Raw genomic sequence first — 18,383 nt, 5'->3', positions numbered from 1 at the left:
CCCCCAGTGACATTATGTTTGCACACATGAGTCATCTTTTCTAAAAGCAAGTTTCTAGACCTTATGGGGATAAAAAATAGGCTTAAAGATGTGTGGGGAATGCCTAATAAAAATCTCAGATGCAATGGAGGTCTAAAATGAATTTCCTGAGGTCAGGAGGTTTCTGCTTAAGTGCCTTGCATAGTTCCTACAACTTTTCACGACTAATAGAAGCAGAATAAATTATGCAATGTGTGTGTGTGTGTGTGTGTGTGCGCGCGCGTGTGTGTGTGATATATATATCTCACATATACACACATATACTCACACAGTTTATTTGCATTGTTGATTATATTTATGTAGGTCAGATCTAACTTATTGAGTACACATCCATCTAACTATAATTTTTCCGTACTGAGAAAATCTACTGCTATCTGACATTTGTCAAGCTGATTGTTCACAAGAATTCAATAACACCAACAGCTGTTCATGTTAGCAAATTCACCTCCATTCAAATGACAGTCCGGCAGTCAGCCATACATGAGTTTTCCCAAGGTTCTCTTTTTGTCCTCAGAATGCTAGAGATTATAGGTACTATTTTTAAAGCACTGGCTATTTCTGGCAACACAATATAGTTGGTTTCAGAGCAGCACAGAACGGTATACCCATTTGTTGACAACTAGTACATATTTAGCTATGGATACAAGAGAGATGATGTACTTTTTCCTCTTTAGAGATAATTAAGTGAGGAGCAAGCAAATCATGTACCTTTCCTCCATCTATCCTATTCAACTTCTGAATACTGTACATCCTTTTGTTTATCCTGAATTGATTTAAATTAGTCAAATCAACTGAACCAGTTTCATGCGAAAAGCATCCTAAATTTGGGTGGGATGGGAGAACAATGTATGCAATATTACTATTTCAAGTAGCTGGGCTTAATACAAACATGCTCACCCCTTTGATGACTTCCACTGTGTTTCATCACAAATACAGAAATCACCACCAGCAGGTTTCTATCCCTTTTTATTATCTCAAAATACAATTTCCACTAGAGTAGGTGTGTAAGGGAGCAGTCCTAAATATGGGAAACCAGCATAAATTATGCCAATTTAAATTAAGCTGTTGTAAAATATCCCAGATCCAAACTCCATTCAGCAGCTGGGATGTTGACGACTGAGCCAGCCTAAGCCTGGAAGAAGGGGAAACAAGCCCTTTGAAATAGAGTTTGAGTTCCAGCACCATTATTGTTGGCTTAACACACATCAAGTAATATGACTGAGCTGAATAAACTTAGGATCCAGCCTAGGTCCTGTCCCCCTCCCCCCGCAGCTCTGCCTAGGAATGTCCCTTTTTAAGGGATAATGGCATCTTAAAGATCCACCCAGTTTAGCTCAGCCACCTAGTTCCCAGCTGAGATCCTAGCTCAGCTCAACTAGATCCCAGATCTAATTTTAGGATTGTGCCCTTAGTCTGTTGCATCAAAACCCTCAGTGAGCCTTGTGGCATCTTAACAAATGTATGAGGTTACCACCTTTCATGAGGTATAGTCCAAGTCATCAGCTGTACAGTGATCCAGTGCAAAGAAATCAAGTGATGTAGATGTGTTTTATGAGCAAGACCTAATGTTTCAGATATCACACACCAACGGTAGTTAATTCCTGTTCTCCAGCCCTATGCAGTCAGTCTCTGGCTGAGTAGGAAGCACTCTACTACCTAGAGAGGTGTGTTAGCTAAATACCCTGGTAGTGGCACCTAGAAGACAGGTCTACCACGGATACAGTAGATGCCCTTAACTACAGCCAGAAAGTAAAGAACTATGACAAACTCCAGAGAAATCACTACATTCAGTCTGTATGGCACTTCAGAGGCCAACAAGTGGATTGTGGCGAAGGTTTCCAAAGGCAACCAAGCCAGCCAAATTATCAGAAGCAAAAAGCAGGCTGAGGAGATGGTAGGAATATAGTGAGGCTAGCAGGGAATAAACCTCACTGAGAGCCAGGTGAGGCTTGGATCTGGGAGATCATTTGGTCCCAAACCCACCGCTGTCTCTCACTGGTTGGCCTTGGCAAGGGCTCCATTTCCTCTTTCAGCCTCAGTTTTCATATCTGTAAAATGAGGCTAATGGTACAGCAGCTCACTTTATGAAGAGTCGGGATGGTGAGCATAAGGAAAGGCTTTCAGCGTTTTGCAAATGAAAACCGATAAAGAATAGTAGTTAGACGGCAAGAAGACGACTACAGAAAAGATCACATATTGACAGCTGGACAGCTGCCGGGAAGAAAATATATAGTCCGGTCGTTCGCTGGAGAATCGCGATTGGGGGTGGGGAGCCCGAGTAATCAACAAGAACTGTAGCACTATGCTTAAGTGTCGCTCACGACCAAGGGGGACCGGACTGCTGGGTGAGGACGGAGAGCGAAGAGGAGGAGAGCAAGAAATGCAACGCCAAGGTAGGGAAGCGCCCCGGGCTGGAGAAGAGCTCTTAGCCGGGAGACACCTCCTTCCCCACCGCGTCCCTTCCTGGACTGCGGAAGACGCGCTCGGGACTCGGGATCCCCTGCGAGCCGGAAGCGCGCCCAGCGCAGCCCCGGAGCCAATCCCGACTAGCCCCCCAGGCCACCCCGCTTTCGGGCTGCCGCGCATCCTTCCCCGGGCGGGCAGCATCCCCGGCCGAGGCAGGAAGGTGTCCGAGGCCGGCGAGCGCTCCGGCCGCGTGAGAGAAGCCCGCCAGGATGCGGCTCTTGCGGCACCAGGCAGCGCCCGCCCAGCAGCTCCGCCCGCCCGCCCGTCTGCGCTGCCTCCATCCGCAAGGGACTCCCCGGAGACGGAGTTCCCCCGGAAGCCCCGAGGCGGGCGGGATCTCCTCCCTCGGCCGCCCCGCCACCTCGGCGCGCCCCTGTCGCGGGAAGAGGAGGAAGAGGCCTCTGCGGATGCACCTACCCGGGCGGCGGGGAGGGAGGTGGGCAAGGAGGCCCCGGCGCAGGTGCTTGGCGGCGATCCGGGACGCGGCTGGGCTGGGCTCAGCTCCGCCTCTCCGCGCTCGCCTCCATGGAAGCGTCGCGGCGCCGGCTGCTCTTCCTCCTCTTCCTCCGGCTGCGCCGGCTGCTTGTGCCGCCGCCGCCGCGGCAGCTGCAGACCCAGTGTGCCAGCGAAGAGGGACCCATAGCGCGGCTGCGGGGCCCGACTGCACATGCTCCCTCTCCTGCCCCCGCCCCCTCGCTTAACCCTTCCGCTGCCGCGCCCGCAAGAGGAGGGAGCGCGGCGTGGGGGGAGGGAAGGCGGCCGGGCGCCTCCGCCGCCGGGGCTCCCTCGCGGGCGGGGCCCGGCTGTGTTCCGCCGCCCGAGAGCGCCCCCGCCGCTCCGGCCCACTCGTTCGCCGCCGCTGCTCGGATTGGCTTGGCGAGGCGCAGCCCGCGAAGGGTTACTTCTTCTCCTTCGGGTCCTTTGTCAGCTACATCCGCTTGCTTTGAATAATTTACCCGGCAGATTTGCAGGCGGCGCGTTCCTTCCGTCCGGCAACCGGCAAGAGGCCCAGAATCCCCGGGAGTCCCGAGGCCAGAGGATGGGCCTGGAAGTGACCCGCCTAGGAGTCAACCATGCCAAGGCTTGCGGTGCGCCAGATCCGGCGTGGTGACTGGAGACGATGTGAAGGGAGACGAATCCTCCCTTTGCCAGCATGCCCCGGAGCTGCCTGCCATATATCCTGTTCTCATAGTGTACCAGGGATATGTGGGATAAATACATGCATTACCTGGTACCTCCCCACCTGCTGCTAGGAGTCCTGGAGGATAAGGCTATCTATGGCTACTGGAGTGGGTGGCATTTGGCATGGGCATAGCCAGGATTTTTGTTGGGGGAGGGCAGCCTTTTGTTAGAGGGCGGCAGAAATTGTATTGATTTTAGATTTTTTATTGATTATGGGGGGCAGCTGCCCCCTCCACCTCCTCCCTTGGCTATGCCCATGAGCTTTGGTCATCTTTGGTAATACGTGCCCTGAGTGAGGCCAAAATCTAGCATCCCCAAATGGATCTTCTCAGTTATGGCTCCTCTCAGTTTTGCCGCCTTTGTTTTGGCACCCTGTGCAGGGGAACCACCCGCACTGCCCTAAATCCGATGCTGGCTGCTGGCCACAATGGCTATGTTCTGCCTCCACTGTCAGAGGCAGCACGGCTCTGAATACCGGTTGCTGGATGTCGCAGGTAGGGAGAGTGCTGTTGCACTCAGGTCCTGCGTGCCGGTTTCCCTTGGGTATCTGGGCTGGCCCCTCTGAAAACAGGATGCTGAGTTAGATAGGCTACTGTCCTGGTACAGTAGGTTTCTTCTTATGAAATACTGTACAGGAACCAGGAGAAGATCTCTGGTCTGTTATGTCTGTGCTGCAATTGCTATATCTATAGCTCTTCATAAAGGCCAGAGAAACTCACTTGGACTCAATATTCTACTGTTTGCTCCCATGTGGCATAATATATTTTTAACACTCTCTCAGCAAAGCTGGGAGACACAAGCAAAAGGGAGATGTGCTGTTATGTAGCTTCCAGTCATTTCATAAACTCACAGAATTGCAGGGTTGGAAGGGTTCCCAGGGGTCATCCAGTCTAACCTCCTGCAATATGGGAATCTCAGCTAAAGCATCCATGACAGTTGCCCATCCAACCCCTGCTTTAAAACCCAGTGGAGAGCCCACCACCTTCCAAGGGAGGCCGTTCCACTGTCAAAAGATCTCTTACCATCAGAAAGTTCTTCCAGATATACCAATGGCTGGAAGCCATTGGTTCAAGTCCTGCCCTCCAGAGCAGGAGTAAACAAGCTTGCTCCATCTTCCATGTGAAAGTCCTTGAGATATTTGAAGATGGCTATCATATTGCCTCTCAGTCTCCTCTTTACCAGGCCTAAACATACCCAACTCCCTCAGCTCCCTCATAAGGCTTGGTTTCCAGACCCTTGATCATCTTGGTTGCCCTCCTCTGCACAAGTTCCAGGTTGCCCGTGTCCTTCTTAAATTGTAGTGCCCAGAACTGGACATAGTACTCCAGGTGTGATCTGATTAAGGCAGAATAGAGAGGTACTATTACTTCCCTTGATTTCTGTTGTTGCAGCTTAGAATAGCATTAGCCTTTTTTGTTGCTGTATCACACTGTTGACTCACGTTAAGCTTGTGGTCTACAAAGATCCATAGATCATTTTCACATATACTTCTGGCAATCCAAGTGTTCCCCATCTTATATTAGTGCAGCTGGTTCTCCCTGCCTAAGTGCAGAACCTTATATTTGCCCCTATTGAAATGCATTTTGCTAGGTTGGGCTCAGTTCTCCAATCTGTTAACGTTATCTTGAATCCCGATTCTGGCTTCTGCTGTATTAGGTACCCCTCCCAGTTTGGGATCATCTGCACATTTGATAAGCACCCCCTCAGTTCCTTCATTCAAGTTGTTTCAGTAGGATTTGGGTAGAGACTTCCATGGGAGCCTGCGCTCCAAGTAATTTACTCTTAGAAAAGTATTTGACTGTTTAAATGAAATATTACCTTCACTCCAGGCCATCTGTTTTGCTGAACTGACACTCTTGTGCTATACCCTTTCCTGCAACTAACACCCAGCTATTCAAGTTCTGAAAAATGTTGCCCAGTTACTCCAATATGAAATTATGTGCAAATGAGTTTGCAGTTGTTGAGTAGCAGCTGCTGTGTTCTGTTTTGTAGGTGACTGACCAGTCTGAACTAGAAATTTACCACTGTAATCTCTCTATTCCAGCTACTTGAAATTAGAGATAAAAAGCATCCCCAGTGCCATGTCACATCAACATGTCATAAAGAAGAGTTCTAATCTCCAATCTTTTTCTTTGCTAAGTATCATGGACCAAGTGGTAGGTCTTTGCTTAAAAGGAATGATTATATACATTTCATAGTCTAATCACTTATGTGTTCACAGTATGGTTTTGCAGTCACACAGAAACCTTGCACAAAGAAAACTAGATGTCATTGAATCTAACTTAGACTTCTCACTGACATTTACCTTTCTATTTCAAGGACTTAAAAAAAAAAATAAACAAAAGAACATTTGGTCATATGAGTGCCTGCCTGCAATGGTACAGTCCAGAACCAGATTTTCAACCTCATCTGCTGTTAGTGCAATCTAGATGCTTATTTCCCTTCATAATCAAAAGAGCTTGCAGCTCTTTGTAGCTGGGTAGAATGAGCATATGTGCACTGTAATTGTTATAACAATTGCAATGTAAACACAGGGCAATGCTGTGGTGGCTGTGCTCCTGAATCAATTCTGTGAAAATATGGGGAGGCTTGTTCTCCTGCAAGGCCTGCAGGGAGATGCCACTCAGAGGACAGGCAGAGCAGCAGAACATACTGCCAGTCTAAAACAGAATAAGGAGGTTCTCATTTAGTGGGAAGCAGGTATGAGTCAGTTACTATCCCAAGAGCAAGTCATCAGGACCAAGGACAGATCATGGAGCAACTGGCTGCAAGCTACAATAACCTTAAATATAGGTCCATGTCTGGTCAGTAGTTTATCGGGGGATGAACACTGTTACAGGGAGGTGTGTGGCCTTTGATGCACCTTCCTGGAGACTATCAGCTCTCTGTTAATCCTCTGTTCCTGACTAGTGCACTAGTCCCATATTTCTTGGGAATGGGGCGGCCAAGAAAGCTATCATCCTTGGGAATTAGGTGGCTAAGAAGGAATCTCTGAAATGGAGTTGCTGGTATTTGCGGATAAAGGAAGGGACATTCACAGGAACTAGGGTCACACACCATAAAGTTAAAGCACATGGCTACTCCCAAAGTGTTCTAGGAACTGTAGGTTGCCCCTCACAGAGCTACAGTTCCCAGCACCCTTAACTAACTACCAGTCCTAGGTTTCTTAGGAGGAAGCTGTGTGCTTTAAATGTTTCCTAAATGCATGGTGTGGATGTGACCTAGGGGTGGAGTGCTTCTCTTTCATAGCTTCGGGGTGATCTCCACAGAGGAGGGGCTGCTTCCTGGGACAGTCCAGTGAGGGCTCTGTAGAAGTCTCAAGGCCTTCAGGTTGCTAAGATGTTTATGATCAAGAGGTTCCCAAATATAAGTCCTGAGCTTATGGCAGTTGCCTGGAATTGTTTGTTACTCTTTATGGGAATGTCAGAATGAAAGGCTGAGATATTGTTTTGTTCTCCATAGGAACATAGGAAGCTGTCTTATACTGAGTCAGACCATGGGCCCATCTAGTCTGCTATTTTCCATACAGACTGTGGGTGGCTCTTCAGGGTTTTAGACAGGAGTCTCTCCCAGCCCTATCTGGAAATGCTAGTAATTAAACCAAGGACCCTTCATGTGCGAAGCATGTGCTGTGCCACTGAGCTATGGCCCTTCCACACTTTCCCTTCTCTGAGCGGCAGAAAATTCAGGGCAAATTTTTCTAGCAGAAACTTCCCACAAAGGCAAAACTGGAGCTGTATCATGTCTTTGTGAAACTTTTTAATCTACAGAATTTCAGACTGTACAGGATTGGTAAGGAGGCAATGCAAACTTTGTTTCTTTAAGAGTCCAACAAGCTCAGGGCATTCAGTTCTGCTTATGACAATTTCCTCCTTACAGTGTTCAACAGGGAAAAAGTTTGAAATGTTTCCCCTTTTGTATGTCTAAGGCATCCATGTGATTGATCAAGCAAACAGGTCTAGAAGAAAGACTCCACGATTCAGTGAAATGGTGCAGCTGCATTTGGTTTTGGGAAGAAGGTGGAGTCTGAACACTGTGGCAGTCAGTACAATATATTGCTGGTCACATGATGTTACGACAGCCATTCTCATCCTAGTGCCCTTCATGCTGGCTAGAGCTGGTGGAAGTTGTTTTCCAAATCATCTGGATAGCACTAGGCTAGCAAAGCCTTCCTTATGGTTTAATGGCTCTGCAGATCTATAATAATAATAATAATAATAATAATAATAATAAGAAGAAGAAGAAGAAGAAGAAGAAGAAGAAGAAGAAGAAGAAGAAAATAATATATTACTTATACCCCACCCATCTGGCCGGGGCTCCCCAGCCACTCTGGGCGGCTTCCAACATGATATTAAAAACACAATAAAATATCAAACATTAAAAACTTCCCTAAACAGGGCTGCCTTCAGATGTCTTCTAAAAGTCAGATAGTTGTTTATTTCTTTGCCATCTAGTGGGAGGGTCTTCCACAGGGTGGGTGCCACTACTGAGAAGGCCCTCTGCCTGGTTCCCTGTAACTTCATTTCTCGCAGTGAGGGAACCACCAGAAGGCCCTCGGAGCTGGACCTCAATGTCCAGGCTGAACGATGGGGGTGGAGATGCTCCTTCAGGTATACTGTCTTCTTGAAGCAAATATATTCTCTGAGAATATCATTCACTTCATTTGGTGAATTCAGATGATGGTGCTACTACCTCTGGGTTTCAGTCTGTTACAACACTTAACTGTAATCTCTCTGGCTCTGTAGAACCAAAGGCTATTGAAGTTTTCTCTCTGGTGACTCCCAGAATGACAGGTCTAGAGCAGAAATGAATTTACTCCATTAGGAAGTAAATGTGGGAGTCCAGCTTCTGTTCCATCTCATACATGAGACTTTCTCTAGAAGTTATGAAACTGCTTGTGACATTTTAAAACGTGAATAGGTTTTTACAGCACATACAAAATAGGTCTTGATCTCTGAAGATTTTCCAGCTATTCAAATCAGTCTGGCTTGTTTTGTGGTTTTTCCATATGGCAGTCCTTTCAGGAGGACGTCCTTCACCCTTTTAAAATGGATTTGGGGGGACGGTGTTGGGTTGTTTTTATTTTGATTATGTATTTTGTGGTTTTATATTTTGATTTTATTCTGTGAACCATCCTGAGACCTCTAGGTATAGGACAGTATATAAATTCATTCAATCAATATCCATTGTGGCGATGCTGGGATATATCAGTTTGTCAGAGGGCTGCAGTAGCCTGTGATTCAGCTTTGGGGAATATGAGGCATCTAAGTGAAATAATCATGGAAATATGAGAAAATCTGTTGTTCTCTTCACAGAATACCTTTAGGCATTAGCAAAGAAAGGCAATCCATTAACACCTGTTGGTTCTGTGGCCTCACAAAGGTAAAAGTGTTTTTTGGATAACATACTGCTGCAGCAGGATCATCTGAGCTTCCCTTTTTGAAGACTTGATTATTTATTCAAATGTATGAGGTCTTACTTAGTTTTGGGAATATACATTATTAATAAAGAAATTTCATGTTTAAAAAAACGCCTTCCAGCTATTCGCAATTAGCAGCTTCCATGAGTATAAAGGACAATGTTTCATAAAACCGAAGCATTATAAAAGTTAAAAGCAGCAATATGAGACAGAATTTTATGTTGCCTCATTATCATCATCACCAATAATAATAAAAATAGCAGCAGAAAAACAACAGCAATAAATAGCAGCATCTAACTCAGGTTTCCTCAACCTCAGCCCTCCAGATGTTTTGAGACTACAATTCCTATCATCCCTGACCACTGGTCCTGCTAGCTAGGGATCATGGGAGTTATAGGCCAAAAACATCTGGAGGGCTGAGGTTGAAGAAGCGTGATCTAACTCAATACAGTATCTTACTTATTTCCTTACCTACGTAAGGACTAACATGCAAGGTTGTCTTTGAATCGTACCTGATCTTACCAGGTTAATATGCAGCTGCTAGGTAGAGCTAGGGCAACTGAAGGAGCAGGTAGGATGAGGAAACCAAGTGTGCAGGACCAGGTCTCAGCAAGAGTCATAATTAACCAGGCAAGCAGAATTGGCACAAGAAAGGGCCACGACGATAGGAAAATTTGGGGGTATGGTCAAGCAGCCCCAGAGGATGTTATAATGGCAAGCCACAGTCCATAACTGAACTGTGGACTCCACAAGTGAAATGTAAACTGTCCTCCCAGCAGCTGTTTCCTGTTTCCTTTGGCTGGGGATACTGAAAATCTGAGGCTAATGAATGTCTATCTAAGACCAATGTCTGTCTAAAGTTTATTTCAGGTACAGCAGCATAGGGCTGAGAAGTGATGCAAAATTTGTAAGTTGTGCAGAGTGCTGAAAAGGAAGACCCAGAAGGGGGTCGCTAATTTGCATCTTTAATTATGGAGCAAATCTCATAAACTATTAAATGTGCAAGCCTGCTGCAAATAGAATCTCTGTTATATAAAATATGAGATTCCCTTTAAGGAGAATTGAATGATCCCTGAGAATAGTTTTTTGGGTTGTTGTTGGTTTTTTGTTCCACTTGGAAGACACAAGCTTTCCTTTAAAATCTGAGAGAAGCGCACAAACTACAGAAGAGAGAAAAGAAGTCAGAGGGAAAGGAGACCTATTCTGAACCGCTAAGAATCTTGATGCAAATGCTGTCTGACATGCCAGGGAGGACAACATGCATTATTCACTAGAATGAAGCACAATCAGCCGGGAAGGTGGTTTGCGGAAAAGAATTTAGGTCAGAACTTCCAAGAAAGAAAATGAGTACAATGTGCTGTAAACAACTTCCCTGAGGGCCTGAGATGGAAAGTACCCCTAGCAGCATATGTTCAAAGGACTCTGAAATCCGAGACTTTCCTGGTATGTGAAGGCAGAGTAACTGATCTGTAAGTGCATAGGTAACCTGTTAGTTTGTACAGCTGCAAACAACATTTTTGTTTCTTGAATGAAAAGGTGAGTGGGAACAACCATGGTAAACACAGGAGTTCCCACCGCAATATTGAAGCACCCAGAATAAATAAGAGACTTCCCAGAATTATAGTATTCATTGTAGATCTCAAAGTTAATATTGTTGATAAATTACAAAATTTATTCCCCCTTTTCATTATTTGCCAGTATTTACCATGGCCTTGTTCTAAACATCTAAAGCTTGGGAGCCAATGTGGTGCCCTCGAGATACCCCTGATTATCAACCATGCCAGCTGGGGCTAATGGGAGTTGGAATCCATCAGAATCTGTAGGCTACCACCTTGGCAACCCTTGGACTAGAGAAAAGGATAGACATTTCCTACTGGCCGCTGCATCATCATCACCTGAAGAACTATTAGCAGTTTATATTAGCATTCACTGAACGTCTAACGTTTGGTGTACTGTTTAGTTAATATCCCTACAGCATCTCAAAACCCAAACAGAGACATGATTGTGTTGATCACCTGTAATAGCTTTTTATTCCATTGATCTGCTAAGATAAGAGACAGGAAGTCCCCACAGTCCAGTCTGAAACCCTTTTAGATCCCTAAATTTTTAGGAGCAATCAAGATCCAACCCCAGGGGGAAGACAGATCAACGCACTTCTGTCACAGATGGTGAAAATTAAAGTTTGATTCAGACAATGTTGTTACTGGACCTATATGTGGAAAGACACTCTGCTTCATTTCCCAAGTTCCCACATTGTGTTTCATGCACCAGTTGCTGAAAATTGCCTGTTTCACAATACTAAACCTGTCGTATGAAGAAGTATTTGACATGTAGCTTCTATGTGACTGAATGCTGGCTGGAGATTCCCAAAGGAGCCTGACCTCCGCAGAACAGGCTGCATTTGGACAACAGTCCCTTAGGCTTCCAATCCAGCCTTACCTTATTTAAATCCCGTCATTAGTTTTCAAGACGGGTTCTGTAGGCTCAAATATATCAGCAGGGCTTTCACTTTGCAAAAGGTCTAGAACCATTGACCCAGTACTTTAAATACTGTGTTACTTTCCCTTGCATCCCTTCAATGGGAGGTGGTTGACATTCTAACTGCGTACAAAAGGGTATTGTTAAATGAAAGCTAATTAGGATAGGATTTCATGTTGCTAAGTGCTACAGCTTTGGTATGCAGGAGAGTCAAACAGCAAGGGCAGGGTATAAGTATCAAATGCTTAATACTGCTTCAAACTCCCCATTGCCAAGCAATAGGAAGTTCATTGGAGCCTGTATGGAGTCAATTTCTATTTGTGGCAAATAAGAGTGTACAACCCAGCAAAAGCAACCACACATCACTATTCTGATCATGGGTTTCAAGGGCTTAAGAGTAAGAGTTTGGGCAATGTGGTTGGAGAGCAGGGATGTTTGGCCGCTCTACAGAGCATTTATCTTGTATCAAAGGGGTCACCCTAAATTAAATGAAGAAAGCAATTGTGCAGACGACAATGAAAATAGATTTTGAAAGTATTTTATTTGCTGGAGGCTTATAGCATTTTTGTAATAATCTGTTTAGAAAGTTGAACAGGTAGTTCAGGGACGGTTGTGAATCTCACAACACCACCAATCTAGACCACCAAAATACAGCCAGCTCACCAAGAAAGAAACAACTTTTACAGCCGTTTATGGTTTCACCATGAGATATAGAATGCAATGGAAGTTGTGTTGGTCCATAAGAGACAAAATCAAAAATTCACAATAGAGAGTTGTTAGGGCCAACCAAAATGTCATAAAACAGTGAGCAACATAAGACAAGCCTGCTGGATCAGGCCAGTGACCCATCTAGGCCAACATCCTGTTCCCAACCGGATGCCTGTGGGAAACCTGAAAGCTGGGAATGTGTGCAACTGCACTTGGCCCAACTGTGGTACCCAGCAACTGGTATTAAAGCTTTTAGAATTCTTCCTCGGAATATTTGCAAAGCGGGATTGGGGGAAAGGGGAGGGATAAAATAAATAAAACCTAGCTTGACTTTGTTGTGATTAAGCCTACATTTAGACCTTCTCAGGGTGGAGACTGAAGTCTTGGCTGAATCAGCCTCTGCTGGGTGTTGCAGGGCCCCACATTGCACCTAGGACCCCTGCCCAAAGAAGGAAAAGCTGGCCACCATTTCTATAAAACATCATGGTCAGCCGTTAAGCTATTACCACTTGCATTCTTGGCAGCATGAACATATTTAAAAACCTCTGGGCTATAGCTAACAGCCCCTTGATCAGCTTCTGTTGCTCCTAGCAATTGGCAGGCTTCCCAGAGGTCAAGAAAAGGGTCAGCTAATGCCACGACCATTACCATAGGGCTGGTTTGTTAAGTTCAGGTTTTTCCCTACACTACAAACCCTCTAATGAATGAAACTGGAGCTCTTCGCTGCAACTGAATTATTAAAATGATGAGATCTGTCCCCCTTCTGAACCTATAAGCCAAGTACCTATGGAAGCGTGCTCATCTGAAGAGAAACGACAGAAAGCACAACCAACAGAGCAACATAGGAAACTGCCTTACACCGAGTCAAAGCACTGCCCCGTCTAGCTCAGTATCACCTACACGGACTGGCAGCAGCTCTCCAGGGCTTGTGAGAGCCCGTGCGGTGTAGTGGTTGAGAGCGGTAGTCTCATAATCTGGGGAACCGGGTTCGAGTCTCCGCTCCTCCACATGCAGCTGCTGGGTGACCTTGGGCCAGTCACACTTCTTTGAAGTCTCTCAGTCCCACTCACCTCACAGAGTGTTTGTTGTGGGGGAGGAAGAGAAAGGAGAATGTTAGCCGCTTTGAGACTCCTTAAAGGGAGTGAAAGGCGGGATATCAAATCCAAACTCCTCCTCTTCTTCTTCTTCAAGCATGGGATATTCCCAGCCCTGACTGGCAATGCCAAGGACTGAACTTTGGCCCTTCTGGGTGCAAAGCAGATATTCTGCCGCTGAGCTTTGGCTCTCCCTGGAACATAAAGCTATCAACAGTCACACCATGCAGATGATGACATGTAATCTGGGGCTGATTAATTCATGTACAGAGATGATCTGTGTGTGCAGTGTCCAGGCTCTGGGCAGCTTGCAGTGCTAATGAACACATGGAGGTTGGATGTCATTCCCCTTGAAATGTACCTTATCACCTGATCTCTTGTCATCTGCTTGGCACATAAGAAGAGCCTTCACGGATCAGACAGCGGCTTGCCTATCTCGTCTGGCATCCTGTTCTCACAGCAGCCAGTGAGATGCTTTGGGATGCCTGAAAGAAGGATCTGAGTGCAGCAGCTCTCTCCCAGTCCAGCAACCAGCTTTCAGAGGCATACTGCCTTTGACCCTGAAGGTGGACATTGTGACTAGTAGCCATTGATCCTTATCCTCTGTGAATTTGTCTAATCCTCTCTTAAAGCCATCCAAGATGCATCTCTTCCATGGTGCAAGGGATTAGACTAGGTGCCCTCCAAAGTAACCTTTCAACTCTAAAATACTGTGATTCTAAAGCTAATTACTCTGTGCAAAACTCCAAGCTAAATCTCTGGCCCTTTACATTCCTTTAAGCCTTTAGATGAGAAGCAGACCTTAGTAGTCAGGCCGGCACGAGGACACAAGAGCTCATGCAAGTTGCTGGCTTTAGGTTATTATGTTGTGCTGTGTTATTTTATAGTGTTGTGAATATTTTGTTGTATGCCACCCTGATAATATGTTTGAAGGTCTGTTAATAAATCTAAATAAATAAATAAAAGCACTGGAGCCTGCATTTGAAGAAGTCGATTATCTGAAGTGGCCCCATCAGTACCTCTGAACATCAGAGTTTGCCTCTTCCTACATATCCTGCATCTGAAGTTAGACATTTTTGTGTTTATTGGACATATGCTCCAGAACATTGCGCATAGGGCTTGGTGGATCACGCATACGTTTATATTAACCAGATTAGTTTTCTCACCTATCACCATTTAAAAAGAGCAAGAGATTGAAGGTTTCCTGTCCTTGAAATACCTTTTTTTTTTTTTTTTTTTTAGCCTTCATACTCCATGTTGGACGGGGGCAAGGGATGCTGGAAGAGGAGAAAATGGATTGTTATGGGCAAAGTTAATCACAGTGACACACCTTTTGTTCCAGGCAACCGGATTGTACTTTGAGCCATCCAGAATGTCAGGATCAGCAAGTCTTAAACCAGGAGCTTTGGAGCTTAGGCTCTGATTCTCTCTGTTACTAGGGCCACTTATTGGAGGAAGAAACACCAAGCATTTCAAACCTCAATACGTACACTAGTGATGTAGGAGAGCCAGTCTCATATCACTTCCTATTGCATAGCTACAAGACTGGCAGCAAGTCTGGGCAGAGGCCAGGCACAGGGCCTTTTCGGTAGTGGCGCCCGCCCTGTGGAACGCCCTCCCATCAGATGTCAAAGAAAGAAACAACTATCTGACTGTTAGAAGACATCTGAAAGCAGCCCTGTCTAGGGAAGCTTTTAATTGACTTTATTTATTTAACAAAACCGAAACACTGCTTGATTGTAAGAGAATCTCCAAGTGGTTTACAAAAATATATGATAAAACATGAAAACTTCTGATTAAAAAAAACCATTTTATAGCAGGTAATTAAAAACATTCAAGAGCCAAATAGATAAAAAGAGATAAAACACTTGTAACTTCTACATGTCTGGATGACACAAAAATGTTTTAAGCAGACACTGAAAAGAGTACGGCAAAGGCGCCTGTCTGATCTCAAAAGGCAGGGAGTTCCATAGTGGAGGTGCTGGCTCACTATAAGATCAATTTCTTACAAATGCAGAATGATTATTATGTGGCACTTGTAACAGTGCTGGTTCTGCAAACCGAAGTGGTTGTGTAGACATATATATAGGGATGATGATCCTGCAAGTAATCTGAGCCCAAGCTGTTAAAGACTGTAAATAGTATGTACTTTATGCATCTGAGAGTAAACAGAACTATGTTAGACAGAACAATGGTGACCTACTATAAGGCAGATCTCTGTACAAGACATGCAGTTGGCAAACCACCTTCAAAATGATTTTAACACCTGACCACTCACTCCGGACTATTGGTGTGTATAGGGGGATATAATGGCAGAATCAGCTCTCAAATGCCCAGAACCAAACGGTCAAAGGGAGCAGACAAATTTTGAATTGCATTTATGTTTGTAGTCTTACTTCAGAGATGTAATATAGACAGATCCCCATCATTTCTAAATCCACTTACTTGAATTTATGACAGGTTCTTTTAAGGACAGATTATGATTCAAACTAGGCTCTGAGTTACTATTACACGTTGTTTTCAGACTACCCGCAATACTCCTTATCTCCAGCAATAATCCTTTATCTCTTACTCTTGCTGACAATGAAATAAATCCATTTATCGAGATGTACTCCTTGTTCCTTGTTATCTCTACTGCTGTGAGGAGAAAAATTCTCCAGCATTGTGTGGATATATGCACCCTGGCACCTGAATGCTTTAGTGAGGAAAATGTATTCGCACATCAAATGCAGTGAATAACGGTAGCCACTAGATGGCATCGACAGACAGTATGATAATAAATGTTGCCTGCAAAAGCAGCTTCTCACTTTTCTCTCTGAAGCAGGAACTTAGGCATCCCCCTTGAGGGGAATGTTTGGATTCTAACTCTGGTCAGCCCCAGCCAGCAGAGACATTGGTCCGGGATTATGGGAGTCATAATTCTATAATATGTGGAGTATACATAGTGTTAAGTTGTGGGCGAACATATCAGACGACACAGCAATTCTTCCAAAGCAGCTCTTTATTTGTAAGCTGGAACAGAACTGACTGAGGAGCTCAGTCAGCCTGCTTATATAGAGCTCCAGAACAAGGTAACTGTTGCCATTTTCTAAAACTATCCAATCACTGAACGTCACTTTCGATCCTTCATTTGCATAACTATCTACAGTATCCCCCTGCTGGCCCAGGGTGAGAACTTCAGTACATAACACATAGTAAATCCCATGACATCCATTTTGTCTGAAAGATGGTAACTGGACTCCTCCTGAGGCTTAGTTTGAACCACTAGTCTGTCTCAGAAATTCTTTTTCAGTACCAAATCCTGGTGTGATGTAAAAGCACAGCAGAGAGCTTCTGATCATGTGCAAAGTGTCTTTCCCTCAGCAATGAGTAACCACAGACCACCCTCACACATTTACAGGTATCAAAGGTGTAGAAGGCAGCTTCAAGGCAAGTTTAAGAATTGTACATTCTTAATATTAAATTCTGTTACTCCCAGCAGTGTAGAATAAATTCTTGGGAGCTCCATTTTTTAGCTCAAAATGATGGCAGGGAGGGAGGGTTTGGGGGACTGTTTCCACACCTCAGACAGCAACCTTTGCACTTAATATTTCTTGATGATCAAGAAAATTCAGCACAGGACTATGAGCCTATCATGAAATAGCACAATCCATCTTCTAATGTGATACAAACGTCACTTTTCTTTTCCAGCAGCCAACTATACTGCAAAACAAGCTTCTTCTGACATTCATGGTAAAACTCCACTATGGCGATATGCAAGTGCCTTTGGCAGGGATCTAGAAAGTCCTCTGCTTGCACCTTGGCCTTCAGTGTTTTGGGGGTCTTCTGTTGTACAGTCCTTGATGCGTTACACAATGTTTAGGGAAGTTTCTAATGTCTGATGTTTTATTGCTTGTATTATTATTATTATTATTATTATTATTATTATTATTATTATTATGGAAACTGCACAGAATGGCTGGGGAAACCCAGCCAGATGGCCGGGGTATAAATAATATATTATTATTATTATTAAGTAAGCACTTTTCCAAACCACAGTCTTACCCTTGCTGTCTTCCTTTGCCTGCTGTCTGTTGCAGTAAATGTTAATTTTGTGGGGAAAGCCCTGAGTTTCCTGGAAGCCCTGAACCAGCTGTGTATGTTTATAAGAAGCCTTGGTCAGATGAGTCAGAGTGAGGAGGGCTGAGCAAGGGGGTATCCTCTCCCATTCCTGGGAGTGAGATAATCTCCAATCACACACTTCCCTATCAAGGCCTAAGAGATAAGAGAGCAGAGAATTCAAGCATCTGGCAACAGTTTGCCTGATGTCAGCATGAAGCTGGGGCAAAGGCCAAAACACTCATGGAGTGAAGCTGCTCTCATCTCTTACTTTCCCAACTTTCACGTTTCAGCCCTTTCAATCCCTCAAACACATTCACACGGCCCTTCTAGCAGGGGCTGATGGGAGTGGTAGGCCAGAATACCTGGACGGCCTCAAGCTGAAGGCTGCTGATGTCTTTAACCTGTGCACACACCTTGTAAGGCAGGGCAGTATCATTAGGGTCTGGTTACAGAACTGGAGGGTTGGTGCTGGGGATAAGAGATATAACAGAGTTTCCCTGTGGCAGAGCTGAGTTTGAATGTGTTATGACAGCTTAAGTCACTGATAATATTTAAAAATAGTTTTTCAGGGTGAACTAGGAATCGAGGGTGCCAGCTCCTGGGGACCGAGGCACTGCCCCCCCAATCTCTTCCTAGGGGGTTGGGCCCCTCAATGTTCAGAGACACCCACCCACCCATGCAACGTCAAGTCAGGCCCTCAATCCTCCAGAGAAGGTGGCGCCTCTGCCAGGAATTGACCTTCAGCGAAGCGCCTCTCCTCTCTGCGCAGAGCCATTCGCTCCATAAGACGCATGCACATTTCCTTTTACTTTTTAGGAGGAAAAAAGTGTGTCTTATGGAGCGAAAAATACGGTATCCAGAATGAGATGGTTCTTTCGGGGGGTGCGCGCAAATGT

The 18,383-nt window shown here is 45.0% G+C and overlaps 1 protein-coding gene and 1 long non-coding RNA gene across 6 annotated transcripts in view; one reads left to right on the top strand and one right to left on the bottom strand.

The window, feature by feature from the left end:
* TMEM229B (transmembrane protein 229B) overlaps positions 1-3,474 on the bottom strand; it is a 38,452-nt gene extending 34,978 nt beyond the window's left edge. The window contains exon 1 of one of the 5 annotated variants that reach the window (XR_014546159.1): positions 3,462-3,474. Coding sequence is in view for 1 of the 5 variants with exons in the window: in XM_083605802.1 (XP_083461928.1) it covers positions 2,923-3,174 (252 nt within the window). In the remaining 4 variants the exon portion in view is untranslated. Of the gene's footprint in view, positions 1-2,922; positions 3,426-3,461 lie in introns of those variants that run through there. The other 4 variants (XR_014546160.1, XR_014546161.1, XM_083605802.1 and 1 more) reach the window with 4 other exon arrangements.
* A 1,272-nt stretch (positions 3,475-4,746) lies between these two features.
* Positions 4,747-11,230, top strand: LOC310759120. The gene is made up of 3 exons (XR_014546229.1): positions 4,747-5,843; positions 9,003-9,677; positions 9,710-11,230. It is a non-coding gene; the product is annotated as an uncharacterized lncRNA (long non-coding RNA).
* Positions 11,231-18,383: the final 7,153 nt, after the last annotated feature.

Source organism: Podarcis filfolensis (assembly GCF_964270895.1).
Source record: "Podarcis filfolensis genome assembly, chromosome: 1".
NCBI classification, from domain to species: Eukaryota; Metazoa; Chordata; class Lepidosauria; order Squamata; family Lacertidae; genus Podarcis; species Podarcis filfolensis.
This window is presented reverse-complemented; position numbering and strand designations above follow the sequence as displayed.